This window comes from Culex pipiens, chromosome 2, assembly GCF_016801865.2.
Source record: "Culex pipiens pallens isolate TS chromosome 2, TS_CPP_V2, whole genome shotgun sequence".
Taxonomy (NCBI): domain Eukaryota; kingdom Metazoa; phylum Arthropoda; class Insecta; order Diptera; family Culicidae; genus Culex; species Culex pipiens.
The window spans coordinates 14,110,158-14,128,654 of NC_068938.1; the positions used below are offsets into that span (position 1 = coordinate 14,110,158).

Below are 18,497 nucleotides of genomic sequence, written 5' to 3' on the forward strand. Positions count from 1 at the left end.
AAAATATTTGGATTGATTTTAAAATTTGAGCAGTCATTTCAAAAGACAACTATAGTATAATATCTCTCTCAAAATGATTTTAAACAATACTTTTGCAAATGTATCTTTTCTTCTATTTTCAAAACATCCTTTTTGGAAAAAATAAATAAATTTGATGTGCAAACTTGACCTCAAATAAGGGACTTTTATGTAAAATTGGACATCCAAATTGATGGCGTACTAAAAATTCCGAAAAAAGCAAATGGTTTTTTGTTTTTATTTTATTTTTGAGTACGTCATCAAATCGGGCGTCTTATTTGCATTAAAAGTTTTTTTGACATTTCATTGGCTGCAAATTATTGAAAAACACGTCTTTTTCGCATGTTTAAAAATGGCAGAGGTTTTACCGGCTACCATCACGATGATGGTGATCAGGGATCAAAATTTCACCTAAAAACAATGTTTCACGCAAATTGAAGAGGAGAGGTTCGTAGAAAATTGACCATTTGAAATATTTTAGCTACCTAGTTGCTTAAAATCATTTCATCTTTAAATCTGGTGATCAATCCTCTACGAAATTGGCCAATTTCGTGCATTTTAAATGTTTCGTACTTATTTGGTTCAACTATTGTTTTTTAAAGATGTAGGTATTTTAGAGGAAAAAAATCGGCAACTTCTCAGCCATAAAGAAAACGGAAAAAAATTGCGTTATGTTATAATTCTTGAAAAATACAGTTTTGGAAAAATGAGAAAAATATCTAAGCTAAATTATAAGCAAACACTTATGCCTATATAGATCCAACGAAGCATTTAAATCATAAACATCATCATTCACTCGATTTTGTAATCCAAAGTATTACTGCATGCCGTTGCAACGGCAGAACGACTGAACCTGGCAGAACGTAAATAAAATAGTGTACAATCCTGCTGTTCAGCTCAGTTCAGCCCTTAGTACAGTAATCTCGTGCGTGACAAGTACCGCGTGCGATAAACAAATCAATCACGACTCGTCCACTACACTGTGAAGAGACTCCTCTCGGACATCGTACTTATCTCAGCACAGCTGTCCCATTAGTCATAACACTTTACAAAACGCTAAGGATCCTCAGCCGACCGTTGCTTCTAGAAGCCATTGACACGCTCGCAGTGTCTAGTAGCTGAAATTCTAGCCGTTAAAACTTTCTGCCACAATGAGTTGATTTCCAGACAAAGTCGGGCTCGTCCAATTAACTTAGTATGTGCAACTTATTAGCGCTACTCGTCTATCGATCAAAGTACACCTCGGCTAGGTATGCAACCCTTAATCAGTTGACTTAAGCAGGACACAGACGCACGCACACTTTCATTAATAAACCATCGATCGATCGATCGGTCGCAGAAAGAAAGCCATTTGATGGTCGTAGCCAGCTGCGACAAAGGCGCCTACTTGGATGAGCTGGCTGCGTTCTTTGTTCCAGAACTTCCTGGCTTAGCTGACTGGCTGGCTAGCGACTCATCGCCGACTTCGATTTGCCATCAGTCTCAGTTATCACCTTAGAGAGGTCGAGCTCGATACGCTGAAGCCGTGCTGTGAGTTTTGTGACGACGATCGAAAGATAAGGAGCCTCTTCCGTTAGCCTACTGCGATAAGGCTCTCGGAAGCATAATTTCTTCGAGGGTTCCGAAGCAGGTTCCTCACCAACACTGTTACTTGGAGGAACTGATAAACGGCGGACAGTTTGGTGTGTTTGTTTGAAGAAGTCCGCTGTGTCCATTCTATTTGTGTATTGTGTGTGTACTTATTTTTTTTTGTATTTTCAATAAATATACTTGCCCCTTAGTGAGAATGTTTTTGCTTTGAGTTCAGCCCCAGATGCGATAGGGATTGAGAGTGTGTCTTTGGTAGATGATTAGCCTCGAGCCTCAGTCAGTTGCTAATCGGACGCTTTCCCGGACGGTTCTGGCAGCCTGGTGAATCCTCCAAGACTCGGTGATCTATTCTAGAACGAAATTACAAGAAAGCAGTGAGTTACAATAGAAACCCCCGTTGATCTTCAAAGAATCCAAACTGATCCAACTGTCTCATTACACCCATCCAGCCAATATGTCCCAAAAGTTCGACATCGACACGGATCCACCGTCCGAGGAGCTGCTCGAGTTCGCCCGGAAAGAACTGCGCGAAACGCCGGAAATCCGCGAGGCTGCCATCCTGGAACTGCGCGCCCTGCTCAAGGAGGCCACCGATCTGCACTACAAGGACGATGACGAGTTCCTGCTGATCTTCCTGCGTCCGTGTCACTTCTACCCGGAAAGTGCGCTCAAAATGGTAAGTCGCAAGTTATCTAATCCGGCTTTGGCAACAAGCAGGCGTGACCTCGTCTAATCGCGTAGAGCATGCATTAAAAAAGTTGAAACAAACGAAATATGATTGACGTGTATTATGGCTACAATTCTTATCAAAGAGGGCTTTGATCCGCGAGAGCGCTCACTATCCATGGAATAATGGAAAATGAATTGAAATCGCGCGTCTTATCGCAGCGTGCTCTGAGAGCTTTATGGTGGTCTTCTTGCTCACCAATGTAATCCATGAGAGGAGTTTGATTTTTGACTGAATGAAGATTTAACGAGCCACCTGTGATGGTTTTTGCTTGATGACGATAATTTTTAAATTTAATTTAAATGGAGCAGTTTGCCATTTAATCCTTTTGTATGAGATTTTTTTATATTTACAGCTTCAGAAACATACTGATATTGTTTTTTTTTTATAATTCAAGAACAAATTATATATATTTGGGTCATTCTCCACCAACTCAGACAGCAATTGCCCCTACCTTTCTTCGTTGAACATTGTTACACCTAAAAAATAACCCTGCAAATTAAAAAAACGACATTTAAAAATGAAAATGGTTGTTCCTGATGAAAAAATGACCCTTCTGGGTTATTGCAGATTCGAACAGTACAATGAATTTCACTTAAAATGACGTGTGTCAAATTTTTTTACAGTTAAAAAATGGAAGAGTTTTTAGAACTTTTTTTTTCGTTGTCAAATATGTTTTTTTCTGAATTTTTAGTAAACCTTGATGGTTTGGGGGTCCAATTTCTCATAAACTCCCTTTGACACAAAATTTCCATTTCATCAACTTTTCAGGCTGCAAATTATTGAAAAACATGTGCTTTTTTAGATGTACAAAAATTAAAGGAGTCGTACCGCTTCTCCGTCACGAGATATAAAAAAACGGACCTCAAATTCGTGAGCAGGGACAAAAGTTACAGAGGTCGAGGCAACTTTTCCCGATTTCGTGTGAGTTAGTAGAGAATTACCTATTTTGAAAAAAAAAAAAGATTATTTAAAATCTATGTTTGATCTTCATAAAGAAAACTGATCACGGATAGAAATCCGGTCCGCAAAACCGATGTTGAACTGCGATGAAATCGAAAACATCGTTTGTTTTCGAATTCGTTTCAAATGTTGTCAAAAACGAAAACATTTTCCTCAAATTCGAAACATTTTGTTTTCAAAAACGTCCCCCGTTTTCCTCACCACTTTTTTGAAGCGTAACATCTGTCAAACGCAGCCTAAAACAAACGTCAAATGCGCGAGTGAAACAGATTGTTTGTGTTTCAGTTTATTTATTTTTTTCGGTAAAGCCAAAATCAGACATCGGATTGTGGATTCCGGTGGAATTTATGCCGTAAAGGCAAGGTTAAGTTGCAGCGGGAAGATGTGGCCTTCTCCTCGGGCGCGGCAGCCGAAGCGGCACCACCACCGGGCGGAATGGAGGACAGCTTCTCGCGGTTGGAAGCGATCCATTCCTTGACGGGACTTGCCCTTCAGTTCGTTGTCCACCTTGGTGACACTGATCGAGTCAAGATCTTCTCAGGATTGTGGATTCCGGTGGCATTCATGCCGTAAGGTAAAGACAAGTTTGCGGCCCGGTGCAAAGCCGTCGGACGCGGGCCATTCGGAGAGCACGGCCGACGAGGGAGGAGTGGTAGTGCAGCGAGAAGTATTGAACTTCTCCTCGGCGGCGGCAACCGGAGCGGCACCAGCATCGGTCGGCAGCGTTCAATTCCTCGACGGATTTGACGGTGCGGCGTTTCCGTTTCATGGGGACACGAAACAAGGACAGCATTAAGTGAGTTGTGACTTGTTTGAAATGCTAACGGGGAAGGAGTACACGCTTAATTCGTTGACTAATCGTGTTAACTTTTTGAATTTTTATTCGGCCTAGATGTGCTGAAGAAACAGCGATAGAACTCGAATACGGGTTGCTGGTTCCTGCGGTACCAGAAGTGACACAAGGTGCTGCCAATGCCGTTGATTCCAGTCCCCCAGAAGCTTGGTAAGGTTCAAATGATAAAATCCTCCCAAATCACATGACATAATCGACCTTTCTCATTCACCAGATATGAAGCCCCCTTGAATCGAACCACGACGACAAGGAGAGCGACCCGGCCGACGTACCTGTCCGGCGGAGCCGTTCCACGACTAATTACGCACACCTCGAGCTACGTCGGCATCCTGGAGGCGATCCCAACCAAGTCGAATAGCGCCCGTAAGGAGAGGTTAAGAATTCGGAGTTTGCGCAGAAGAAAAAGCAGGCAGCATCCACACACACGAACACACACACACACACACACACACACACACACACACACACACACACACACACACTCAAACTCTACCACTCCAAAACTCACATCCAACATACCAAAATTCGACGATTCATAGTTTCCAAAATTCTAAAATTGTATCCTACAATTCTTAACTGCTAAAGCTCTTAAATTCCAAGCTTAAAAAAAACAAAATTTCTTAAATTCTAGCATTGCAACTAGAATTCTCAAATTCTGGAATTCCAAAATTTAAAAAAAATCTGATATTTTAAAATTTTAAAAATCTAAATTCTCTAATTTATAAATTCTTAAATTCTAAAAGTCTTGAATTCTGAAACTCTTAATTTCTTTAATTCTTAAACACTTAATTTCTTTTATTCTTAAATTCTAAAATTCTGAAATTGTAAATTTCTAAAAAACTAAAAAACCAAAAAACTGAAACTCTTAAGAGCTCTAAAATTCCAAGCTTCAAAAAAAGATATCAAAATTTCTAAAATTCTAACATTGCAAAATTCGAAAAATCAAAAAATGCCAAAAATCACAATTCTGGAATTCTAAAATTTAAAAAACCTGATATTCTTAAACATGAAAAATCCAATTTATAAGATTCTACACTTCATGAATTCTTAAACTTTTGATTTCGAAAATTTTGAAAAACTAAATTTCCAAAATTCTAAAATTTCCAAATTCTAATTCTAAATTTCTAAAATTCTGAAACTCTTAAGAGCTCTAAAATTTCAAGCTTCATAAAAAAATATCAAAATTTCTAAAATTCTAACATTGCAAAATTCAGAAAATCAAAACAGCTAGAATTCACAATTCTGGAATTCTAAAATTTAAAAAATCTGATATTCTGAAATATGAACAATCTAAATTCTAAGATTCTAAAATATTAAAATTCATGAGTTCTTAAACTTTTAATTTCTAAAATTCGTAAATCCTAAAATTCTAAAATTCTAAAATTCTAAAATTCTAAAATTCTAAAATTCTAAAATTCTAAAATTCTAAAATTCTAAAATTCTAAAATTCTAAAATTCTAAAATTCTAAAATTCTAAAATTCTAAAATTCTAAAATTCTAAAATTCTAAAATTCTAAAATTCTAAAATTCTAAAATTCTAAAATTCTAAAATTCTAAAATTCTAAAATTCTAAAATTCTAAAATTCTAAAATTCTAAAATTCTAAAATTCTAAAATTCTAAAATTCTAAAATTCTAAAATTCTAAAATTCTAAAATTCTAAAATTCTAAAATTCTAAAATTCTAAAATTCTAAAATTCTAAAATTCTAAAATTCAAAAATTCAAAAATTCAAAAATTCAAAAATTCAAAAATTCAAAAATTCAAAAATTCAAAAATTCAAAAATTCAAAAATTCTGAAATTCTTAAATTCTAAAATTCTAAAATTTAAAAATTTAAAGAATCCTTAATTCCCAAATCCCAAATTCCCAAATACCCGAATTTCCAAACTCCGAAATTCCCGAATTCCCAAATTCCTAAATTCCTAAATTCTCAAATTCCCAAATTCTCAAATTCTTAAATTCCCATATTACCAAATTCCCGAATCCTCAAATTAACAAATTCACTAATTTCCAAATTCCCAAATGCTCGAATTCCCAAACTTCCAAATTCCCGAATTCCCAAATTCCTAAATTCCTAAATTCTCAAATTCTCAAATTCTCAAGTTCACAAATTCCCAAATTCCCAAATTCTTAAATTCCCAAATTCCTTAATTCCTAAATTCCTGAATTCCCAAATTCCCAAATACCCGAATTCCCAAACTCCCAAATTCCCAAATTATCAAATTCCTAAATTCCTAAATTCTCAAATTCCCAAATTCTCAGATTCCCAAAATTCCCAAATTCTTAAATTCCCATATTACCAAATTCCCGAATTCTCAAATTAACAAATTCACTTATTTCCAAATTCCCAAATACCCGAATTCCCAAACTCCCAAATTCCCGAAATCCCAAATTCCTAAATTCCTAAATTCTCAAGTTCTCAAATTCCCAAGTTCACAAATTCCCAAATTCCCAAATTCTTAAATTCCCAAATTCTTAAATTCCCAAATTCCCAAGTTAACAAATTCCCAAATTTCCAAATTCTTTAATTCCCAAGTTATCAAATTCCCAATTCTTATATTCCAAATTCCCGAATTCCCAAATTCCTAAATTCCTAAATTCTCAAATTCCCAAATTCTCAAATTCCCAAAATTCCCAAATTCTTAAATTCCCATATCACCAAATTCCCGAATTCTCAAATTAACAAATTCACTAATTTCCAAATTCCCAAATACCCGAATTCCCAAACTCCCAAATTCCCGAATTCCCAAATTCCCGAATTCCCAAATTCCCAAATTCCCAAATTCCTAAATTCCTAAATTCTAAAATTCTCAAATTCCCAAGTTCACAAATTCCCAAATTCCCAAATTCTTAAATTCCCAAATTCCTTAATTCTTAAATTCCTAAATTCCCAAATTCTTAAATTCCCAAATTCACAAATTCTTAAATTCACAGGATCCCAAATTCCCAAATTTCCAAATTCCTAAATTCCCAAATTCCCAAATTAACAAATTCCCCAATTCCCAAATTCTTTAATTCCCAAATTCTCAAAATCCCAAATTCTTATATTCCCATGTTCCCAAATTCTTAAATTCCCAAATAACCAAATTCTAAAATTCCCAACTACCCGAATTACCAAACTCCCAAATTCCCGAATTTCCAAATTCCTAAATTCCTAAATTCCTAAATTCTCAAATTACCAAATTCTCAAATTCCCAAAATTCCCAAATTCTTAAATTCCCATATTACCAAATTCCCGAATTCCCAAATTAACAAATTCACTAATTTCCAAATTCAAAAATTCCCCCATTCCCAAATTCTCAAATTCCCAAATTCTTAGATTCCCAAATTCCCAAATTCCCAAATTCACAAGTTCTCAAAATCCCAAATTCTTAATTCCCAAATTCTCAAATTCTTAAATTCCCATATTCCCAAATTCTAAAATTCCCAAATAACCAAATTCTAAAATTCCCAAATTCCCAAATTCCCAAATACCCGAATTCCCAAACTCCCAAATTCCCGAATTCCCAAATTCCTAAATTCCTAAATTCCCAAATTCTCAAATTCCCAAATTCCCTAATTCTCAAATTCCCAAATTCCCAAATTCCTGAATTCCTAAAATCCTAATTTCTGTAATTCCCAAATTCCTAAAATCCCCAATTTCTAAATTCCTGAATTCTCAAATTCCCAAATTCCCAAATTCCCAAATTCCTTAATTCCTAAATTCTCTAATTCCTAAATTCCTAAATTCCTAAATTCCTATATTCCTAAACTCCTAAATTCCTAAATTCCGAAATTCCCAAATTCTTAAATTCCCAAATTCTTTAATTCCTAAATTCCTGAATTCCCAAATTCCCAAATACCCGAATTCCCAAACTCCCCATTTCCCGAATTATCAAATTCCTAAATTCCTAAATTCTCAAATTCCCAAATTCTCAAATTCCCAAAATTCCCAAATTCTTAAATTCCCATATTACCAAATTCCCGAATTCTCAAATTAACAAATTCACTTATTTCCAAATTCCCAAATACCCGAATTCCCAAACTCCCAAATTCCCGAAATCCCAAATTCCTAAATTCCTAAATTCTCAAATTCTCAAATTCCCAAGTTCACAAATTCCCAAATTCCCAAATTCCCAAATTCTTAAATTCTTAAATTCCCAAATTCTTAAATTCCCAAATTCCCAAGTTAACAAATTCTCCAATTCCCAAATTTCCAAATTCTTTAATTCCCAAGTTATCAAATTCCCAATTCTTATATTCCCATATTCTCAAATTCTTAAATTCTAAAATTCCCAAATTCCATAATACCCGAATTCCCAAACTCCCAAATTCCCGAATTCCCAAATTCCTAAATTCCTAAATTCTCAAATTCCCAAATTCTCAAATTCCCAAAATTCCCAAATTCTTAAATTCCCATATCACCAAATTCCCGAATTCTCAAATTAACAAATTCACTGATGTCCAAATTCCCAAATACCCGAATTCCCAAACTCCCAAATTACCAAATTCCTAAATTCCTAAATTCCTAAATTCTCAAATTCTCAAATTCCCAAGTTCACAAATTCCCAAATTCCCAAATTCTTAAATTCCCAAATTCCTTAATTCTTAAATTCCTAAATTCCCAAATCCCCAAATTCTTAAATTCCCAAATTTACAAATTCCCAAATTCACAGGATCCCAAATTCTCAAATTTCCAAATTCCTAAATTCCCAAATTAACAAATTCCCCAATTCCCAAATTTTTTAATTCCCAAATTCTCAAAATCCCAAATTCTTATATTCCCATGTTCCCAAATTCTTGAATTCCCAAATAACCAAATTCTAAAATTCCCAACTACCCGAATTCCCAAACTCCCAAACTCCCGAATTCCCAAATTCCTAAATTCCTTAATTCCTAAATTCTCAAATTCCCAAATTCCCAAAATTCCCAAATTCTTAAATTCCCATATTACCAAATTCCCGAATTCCCAAATTAACAAATTCACTAATTTTCAAATTCAAAAATTCCCCAATTCCCAAATTCTCAAATTCCCAAATTCTTAGATTCCCAAATTCCCAAATTCACAAGTTCTCAAATTCCCAAATTCTTAATTTCCAAATTCTCAAATTCTTAAATTCCCATATTCCCAAATTCTAAAATTCCCAAATAACCAAATTCTAAAATTCCCAAATTCCCAAATACCCGAATTCCCAAACCCCCAAATTCCCGAATTCCCAAATTCCTGAATTCCTAAATTCCCAAATTCTCAAATTCCCAAATTCCCTAATTCTCAAATTCCCAAATTCCTTAATTCCTAAAATCCTAAATTCTGTAATTCCCAAATTCCTAAAATCCCCAATTTCTAAATTCCTGAATTCTCAAATTCCCAAATTCCCAAATTCCTTAATTCCTAAATTCTCTAATTCCTAAATTCCTAAATTCCTATATTCCTAAATTCCTAAATTCCTAAATTCCGATATTCTTAAATTCCTAAGTTCCCAAATTCCTAAATTCTCAAATTCCCAAATTCCCAAAATCCCAAATTCACAAATTCCCAAATTCACAAATTCTCAAATTCTCAAATTCTCAAATTACCAAATTGTATTCCCATATTCCAAACACTCACACACACTCACACAAAGATTAATTTTATAATTAATGATGTATTTTTTGCCTCAATAAATAAAAAAAACGAATCAACTGTTTTACTGAACCAAAAGAAATATCCAACGGTCAATTCAAAAACCAAAACCAACGGTCAATTCAAAAACCGATTAAACCGTTCGGGATGGCTGCGTGCTTTCTGTTTTGCCAGACGTCACCAACCGTGACGCCTCAAAATCGACAACATTGTTCTCGATTTTGATGCAAATGTTACCGGACGACTGGTCGACAACATTCTGAAACGAATTTCAGAACGAATCGAGAACAATGTTGTCGATTTCCCGGACAGGATTTCTATCCGTGATGCATTTTTCAAATTATAAAATTGAAATTTTGGCTTCTTTTTGATTATTAAAGGTAAATTGTTTTAAGCTTAATATTCATTTTTGTGTCGTAATGCTAAAATAGAAATGAGAATAAATTTTATTATTTAAATATATTTTTTCTGATTTTTTCTCATAACTTCTGAAACAAAGTAAGAAAAATTGTTTGAAGCGTGTTTCTTTTATTTAGTTTTTATTCAAAATATTTTTAAGTATTTTTTAGGCCTTTATGACAACCCACAAAATTAAGGAGCAAATGAAACAGAGTTATTGGAAATTAAAATTTGCATTGAATAAACTTGTACAATTGATTGTAAACTATTTAAAATACTCCTTGACAAGAACCGAGGATTGACAAAAACTTTAAATAAATGTTGTACCAGCCTTTTAATGTAAAATAGACTTGCAATTGGCGTGTTGATTATCATTTTAGCATGATTGAAACAATAAAAAATATTTTGAATGTTTCTGGAGTATATTTTTGAAAAGGTCCAATAAACCAAATTTCCAGTTTTTGCTTTTTGGGTGTTTTTGAAACCGCCATGAGTCAGGGTTACTAAAAAACACCCAAAAAGCAAAAACTGAAAATTTGGTTTATTGGTCCTTTAAAAAAAACCTCCAGGTTTGTAAAATTTCTCAATATAATTTCTAAATTTCTCTCAATTTATCACGAAATTTTGAACATTTTGTATGAGCTTCAACATTCAACAATGTTTGGGTAATAAGGGATTTTGGTTCAAAAAAGCTTTTTGAGTCATGCCAACTGTTTAAAAAAAAAAGTTATTTTGAAGTTATCTTAAACAACATGTTTGATTTGTTTAAAATATTACAAGTTTTAAATGAAAAATAACTGAAAACATAAAATATTCGTATTCAGACCAAAATTTACTATGTTTACAAATCGATGCCTCTATGCTTTCTTCTGCTATCTACATTGGAATCCCAGCAAGCTTAGCACAAGAGAGCACAAAGGCATCGAAATGCTGAAAACGTTTGATGCCACATATAAACAAAATTTATGGTCAGAACTAGAAGGTTAACAAATCAGCTGGTGTTTTTTTGTATTTTGAATTGAAAATAGTAGTTTTCTTTTGTTGTATGTTTTATCTAATTTCTTATTAACTTAACCTTAACCTAAAACCTCTTTATCTTAACCTAATCGACAAATCGTATTTTCGGCACATTTTTTTGGTGTTGTAAAATACATAATACACCCGGTCAGTTGCTTTGGCCATCATGAGCTTGAAAAAAATATGCCCTGTTAATTTTTTTTTGCGGAAAACATTTTTTTGGTACTGTACATTGAAATCTCATTAAAAAACTAACTTAATCCACCAATGTGGTTGATGCCTTCCTCACTTTTTACCAAAAATGGGTATATGAGTGGTTTCATCATTTTTTTAGATCCAGAAAAAAAGAACACAATGTATAACTTATGTGGTCATAACTCGAGACAGGGTTGCCAGATCTTCAATGTTTTGGACTCTTTGGAAAGACTTTTCAATTACCTAACCAACGATGGGTCGGATGATGGATCCGGACACAGTTTACATACATTTAAGTGAGATCCGGCTTCAAAAATGTACATGAATACCACTTAAGTGGTCAGAACTCGAGACAGGGTTGCCTTATCTTCAATGTTTTGGACTCATTGGAAAGGCCTTTCAATTATCTAACCAACGATGGGTCGGATGATGGATCCGGACATAGTTTACATACATTTAAGTGAGATCCGGCTTCAAAAAAGTACATGAATACCACTTAAGTGGTCAGAACTCGAGACAGGGTTGCCAGATCTTCAATGTTTTGAACTCATTGGAAAGGCCTTTCAATTATCTAACCAACGATGGGTCGGATGATGGATCCGGACATAGTTTACATACATTTAAGTGAGATCCGGCTTCAAAAATGTACATGAATACCACTTAAGTGGTCATAACTCGAGACAGGGTTGCCTGATCTTCAATGTTTTGGACTCATTGGAAAGGTCTTTTAATAATCTAACCAACGATGGGTCGGATGATAGATCCGGACATAGTTTACATACATTTGTGAGATCCGGCATCAAAAAAGTACAAATATATCACTTAAGTGGTCATAACTCGAGACAGGGTTCCCAGATCTTCAATATTTTGAACTCATTGGAAAGGCCTTTCAATTATCTAACCAACTATGGGTCGGATGATGGATCCGGACATAGTTTACATACATTTAAGTGAGATCCGGCTTCAAAAAAGTACATAAATATCACTTAAGTGGTCATAACTCGGGACAGGGTTGCCAGATCTTCAATGTCTTGGACTCATTGGAAAGGACTTTCAATTACCTTATCAACGATGGGTCGGATGATGGATCCGGACATCGTTTACATGCATATAATTGAGATCCGGGTATTTGTGAAAACACATTTTTATACATAACTTTTGAACTACTTATCGAAACTTCAAACAATTCAATAGCGATGTATGGGACCCTAAACCAAGTCAAATGCAACTGGTTCGATCAAAATCGGTTCAGCCAGTGCTGAGAAAACTCAGTGAGAATTTTTGTCACATACATACATACACACACACATACACACACAGACATTTGTTCAGTTTTCGATTCTGAGTAGATATGTACACATGAAGGTGGGTCTAGGAGCTTTTAATAGAAAGTTCATTTTTAGAGCAGGATTATAGCCTTACCTCAGTGAGGAAGGCAAAATGCAAATGTTTTTAAACTGGTCTAATTCATGCTGAAAATTATTATAGAAAGCATTTTGAATTGTTTAAGTTGATTGCTCCTTTAGTTTTTTTGCGGGCCAGACATAAACTTTGAAAAATATTTGCAACGGCTTTAAGAGTTTTAAATGCCAAAAAATCCAAAACCCTCTTATTGTCGTTAATTACCATCACCAAAGATGAATCACACAAACTACTCGTCGTTCTTCACTGCATGCAATCGCTTAAAGTCAACAGAGAGTACGCGGACTTTCCCCATTTGCTGTTTTGCCTTTTCTTGTGTTGTCAATAACTCATCTGGCCGGCGTGTGTCGACCGGCGCCATCCGCATGAGAAAAAAAAATACACAAATGTTATATAACGGGTGCAAGGTTTCAACCGAGGCGCGTTATTTCATTTGCCACAGTTGATTTGCGATTAATGGGACACTTTATTTGCCTTTTATGTTTTTCCCAGATGCGTCGCATCGCCGAGTTCAAGAAGAGCAACCACAACCTGCTGCACAACCTGATGCCGGAGGACGAGAAGCGGGCCTTCACCGAGCACAACGTGGTCAACGTGATGGCGAACCGCGACCAGAAGGGACGCCGCGTGCTGCTGGTCAACTGTGGCCAGCTGTGGGACCCGAAGGCGGTCAGCTCGGAGCAGCTGTTCCGGCTGTTCTACATCATCCATCTGTTGGCCCAGCTCGAGCCGGAGACGCAAATCAACGGCGCCGTGGTCATCATGGACTTTGACGGACTTGGCATGAAGCAGGTCAAGGCGCTGTCGCCGTCCTTCTCGAAGCTGCTGCTGACCTTCATCCAGGAGGCCCTTCCGCTGCGACTCAAGGAGGTGCACATCATCAAGCAGCCGTTCATCTTCAAGATGGTTTGGGCTCTGTTCACGCCCTTCATTAAGGAGAAGCTCAACAAGCGCGTAAGTTCTTGATTCACTTCTTTGTGACGATGGTCAACGATGTGACCAAAGTACGCGCTTCGATGGACGATTGAAAGATAAGACGTGTTATCAACTCGTCAACCGGGACGGGGGCTAATCCATTCGTGCTGGGGGAAACATTCCTGAAGAGGGTTCCGAAGTCCACGCTTGACTTTGTGTGCGGCTCGAAATAAGAGTTAAATTTATTTTTCTTTGTGCCATAACTGAATTGACTGGGGCTGGCTGTTTGACTGGTAGCCGGGATTATTGCCTGAGCAATGTTTGTCAATACTGTAATCGCTTTCAGAGAGAAGCTGATGACCTCTGGCCGTTGTTTTGTGATGATTTGGTGGAAAATCGTTGACTAGTTAGGGGAGACTTGGGGAGACTCTGTCCGAATTTCACAACAATTCAAATCCACAAAAATACTTATTTTTAAAATACTTGGATCAAAATCAACCTTCTTTTAAGCATTATTAAATATGGATTTTGACAGAAAAATTTGATTTTCCTGGCACCTTTCTGTTACAATATTGATAAAAATGAAAAATAAAGTCAGCCGTATCTTATTAGTTTACTTTTATTAGTCGAATTTTCTACAAAACTGAAACTGTGCAAAAAATTTAAGCAAGTTGATTTGGAGCAGTTCTTTATGAAATTGGCCGATTTCGACCATTTTTATATTTTTTTGTCAATTTTATAATCAAGACTAAAATTTCAAAGTGGCAAAATAATCAATATTGTTTTCGAAAAGACCGGAAAAGTTGAAAATCGTTCCATTAGTTGCTGAGACATCGGCATTAGAAAATGGAGGGTTTCTTGAGTGAGACTTAGAAAACCTAAATTTTCCTGTTTCTTTTTCTCTAGGCCGCTTTATCTTAGTAACCAGAGGTCCAATCTTCAATGTCTCTTAGACAATTTTATAGCAATTTTTCTGATCTCTTCAAAAAAATATTTTATAAGGCTGGTACAAATTTTACTTAAAACTTTTGTCTCCCCCCCCCCTTCAAAATTGGCCCGAAAAATCAGGGGACAAAAAATATTTTTTCAAAAAACTTAAAAATTTCAATGGAAATTGAGCTGCCATCAGCTGAAATCAATTTAAAATGCATTTTTAGCATGTTTGGGTTGATTTAAAAATCTTTGAAAATTTTAAAATTTTCGATGTTCATCATCGCAAAATGTTTTTATTTCACTAAAATTTTAGTTTTCGTAATATCTTACATTTTTTGAAAATTAATGATTGCAAAATAACTGAACTAGTGTAAAATGCATTTAAAAAAAAATTCCATGCAAATGATAAAATTTTGGCTTGTTCTTTCAATATTTATATATTTTAAATCAAAAATTACAAACTTTCGAATATTTTCGTATAAATTTTGGATGGACAGCTGCCAAAATTGTATAGAGACTTATATGGGTGAACCAATGGCTTCTTTGATCATAAGGATGGCCCCCATCAAAGTTTGTGCCAAATTAGTAGAGGATTGCTCTGGTAAAATATTACTTAAAAAATCGTTTCAACTAAATTAATGTGTAAAATATGAAATTAAACAGAAACTGGTGATTCAGAACAGAAACACCGATTCCTGATGTAAATCACACAGAAAAAAACACTTAATAGTCATGTTTCAACAATTGAATGAAATAAAGTCTTTTAAAGTGATAATCACCACAGAAAAATGCATTTCGAATTGTTGTAATTTGGTTGGACTTCTTATTTTATCATCATTTTTAAGTTTCCTGAAATATTTTTATGCTTCCTGATTTTTCGGGCCAATTTTAATTAGGGCGACAAAAACTTATTTTGTTTTTTAATTTTCAGATATAAATATGTTTTGATCCTCTGGTTATTTGAGAAAATCTTAAAATTTAACATGCATCAGCTTAAATATAATTCATCAAAACTGTAAGGTACAGATTAATTGACTTTTAATGGAATAAGCACGATTGTGTACTATCTCCTCACAAATCCTGGATTGATGAAAAAAATAATGTTTTATTGAATTGCAATTAACTGTTTAAAATGTTGTTATGGATAACATTTTCTTTTTAATCTTGTCCTTAGTTTTCGAAATAACAAGATTAAAAAGAAAAGGTTTTCCAAAACAACATGTTAAACAGATCTTTGCAATTTAATAAAAATGTTAAAACATTTATCAACCATTAATTTGCATGATAATTATATTTCTAAACTTGATTTGAAAATATTCACAAAAAATACAACCAATTAATTTGACCCAATCCTTCAAAATTAAACATAATAATAGAGGTACCGCAAAAATTGGTTGTTTCAACAAATATAAAACCCCGAATCGCAGATCTTTTTCCACGGCAACGACATGCGCAAGATCCACAAGTTCATCGATCCGGAGTATCTGCCGGGGGATTACGGCGGTACACGCCCCTTCATGGACTACGGAGGCCGCAACTGGTTCCCGTGCGTGTTTCGCCACATCGACCACATCAACGACTGGAATACGTTCGGCTTCGTGGACGATCCCGAACTGCAAAAGTACTGGAAATAGAGGCGATTTTGCGACCTTTTTTTCTTCCAATAGAAACACTCCACTACTTATTAATCGTAGCTTAGAAAGCAATGTAATCTTCTTGTAGAAGCTTTTGAAATTGTAGCAATTGTAGTATTGTAGTAGTAGATAGTATTCAAATTTTCAGGTTATTTGAAGAATGTAGTATAAAATTGGTATTACAATTGGATTTAAATCTCGAGCAACTGTCGATGCAAAAGTATTATTTTTCAAAACAAAATTACAAAAAATATAGACTGATAAATGAACGATTCATTGAATAAAGTATCGTAGTAAACCATGAATTTGTTTGGTAGCTTTCTTTTCTCACAGAATCTGCCTTAAATCCATCCGAAATAGAAGGATTTAACCTAAGGTTTATATACAAATTTAATTTTAGTGAAAAAGCATTCTTAATTTAGATACATTTGTAATAATTTGTCATCACAAATGATCTGTCTTCCTTTGAATGACCTTGAACTTTCCTTTTAAGGTCATGGCCACCTAATACCCATTTATCATGTGAGATTCCACTGAGAGTCTTGAAGTACTCTCCTGGACGTCCACTCGCCTAATGAGATTCACACCCAAAGGGTTACCACCTTTTATAGTGCCCATCCTCCTCAGGGTTCAACGGTTTCGTTTGACGTCACCGAGGACCTACTTTGATGATCTTGTCGACAGTGTTTACTTGGGCCCACTTCACCGAGTGCTGTGATTGATTGACAGTCACAGTAGGCCGACCATGCACTGATTTTTATAACACCATCCAGTCACAGCCAACTACTCGTAATCTTCGTTGTGGTCTTCTTGGTATGACAAGAAAAAAACAAAAAAAAAACTATTTTATTTATAGCTGATTTCAACGATCAATCACCTTTTTTCCAACCAAGGATGGAATGAACTGAATTGGCAAATCCCTAATCTAATCACAAACTTTGTTTTTCTTCTTTTTTCCAGATGTTCTTCCACGGGGGCAACATGAAGCAATTCCACCAGTACGTGAGCCCCGACGTGCTGCCGAAGAACTACGGCGGAAACCTGCCGGAAATCGATTACGCTGGCAAGGACTGGTATCCGTGCACGGCCAAGTACGTGGACCACATCAAGCGGTACAATGAGTGTGGATTTGTGGACAAGGCGGAGAAGTAACGGTCATTCCAAAGAATATTAGGAATGTAGGGTCCTACAAATGACAATTCCAATCACCAAATGACAAACGGGTATAAGAGTAGAAGAAGACGAAGGAGAGATTAACGAACTGAAGTGAGAATATTCTTATGACTAAAGTTCAAAGTTTACACTTGTTGAAATTTATGTGCATTCCAAAAATCGTGAATATTTCAAAGTTGTTATAACATTTTACAGCTATCTTTGACAATGTTAGTGTTTTTTTAAATGTAATGTTCATGTTTGATGGTTTAAATAAAGTTTTTATAGCAATTCGTGTTTTTTTATTTCTAAATTCATTATCATAATCAATCATTCTTCTTCTTCGCTTGCTGTAAATATCTTATTGTTCTTTTGAAAATGCATAATCCATCGGTCTGATCTGTTTTGCAAAAAGTTATTCTGATCATCATCGTTTGATGGTCGTTTGTGCGATGACCGAAATTTCATCCAAATCCATGCTGGGTAAGTTTTTGAACTCATATGAAATATAGTATTTTAAGAGATTTTAATCCAACTTTTTTATGGAACTTATTTTGAAAACTTATTCAAAAATCTGAATCTGAAATGTAATGGTGTATATGACAATTGATTGAAAAATGTATTTTGGGATCCTATTGAGTAATCTTTTTAATTAAATATTTACAGTCCCATTTTTTTTGTATTAGGTCCTGTAGAAATGTTATGCAAAGTTAAGAAGACCTAAACTGATCCGATGGTTTCAATAGTTTCTTCAAAACAGCAAAAAAAAAAAAACTTGCAAAATAATTTATTTTCGGTCGTTTAGTTCTTCGATTTTGAATTCAGGGTAAATTAAATGAAAGCGAGAGTTCTGATAAATTTTGTTCAGAAACTTTTTTATTGGAGGTCAAAGATAGGTTAAATTTGTAATTCAAAGCCCCTCACGGCATATTCACAAGTAATTTGATGGATATCAGCATGATTCCATCGATTTTCAGCTATTTTACTAAAATCAAAAATAAAATATTCTAAAAAAGTTGCTCTAGACCCCCGACGAAATATATTTCGGTACCTATACCGCACAAAATGTTGGGCAAGT

General features: G+C 35.0%; 1 protein-coding gene across 3 annotated transcripts; it reads left to right on the forward strand.

Moving 5' to 3' along the window:
- The first annotated feature begins 1,532 nt into the window (after window positions 1-1,532).
- On the forward strand, window positions 1,533-17,710 carry LOC120413875 (clavesin-1-like). Of its 3 annotated transcripts, none has more exons than XM_039574848.2 (5): window positions 1,533-1,718; window positions 1,800-1,982; window positions 2,058-2,284; window positions 13,278-13,739; window positions 16,061-16,568. In XM_039574848.2, the coding sequence occupies exons 3-5, from the start codon at window positions 2,063-2,065 to the stop codon at window positions 16,265-16,267; spliced, it is 891 nt and encodes a 296-aa protein (XP_039430782.1). In that variant the 5' UTR covers window positions 1,533-1,718; window positions 1,800-1,982; window positions 2,058-2,062; the 3' UTR covers window positions 16,268-16,568. The 3 variants fall into 3 exon arrangements, with proteins under 3 accessions (XP_039430782.1, XP_052564276.1, XP_039430783.1); XM_052708316.1 differs by having other exon boundaries at window positions 1,533-1,700; XM_039574849.2 differs by lacking the exon at window positions 16,061-16,568 and adding an exon at window positions 17,228-17,710 and having other exon boundaries at window positions 1,557-1,982.
- Window positions 17,711-18,497: the final 787 nt, after the last annotated feature.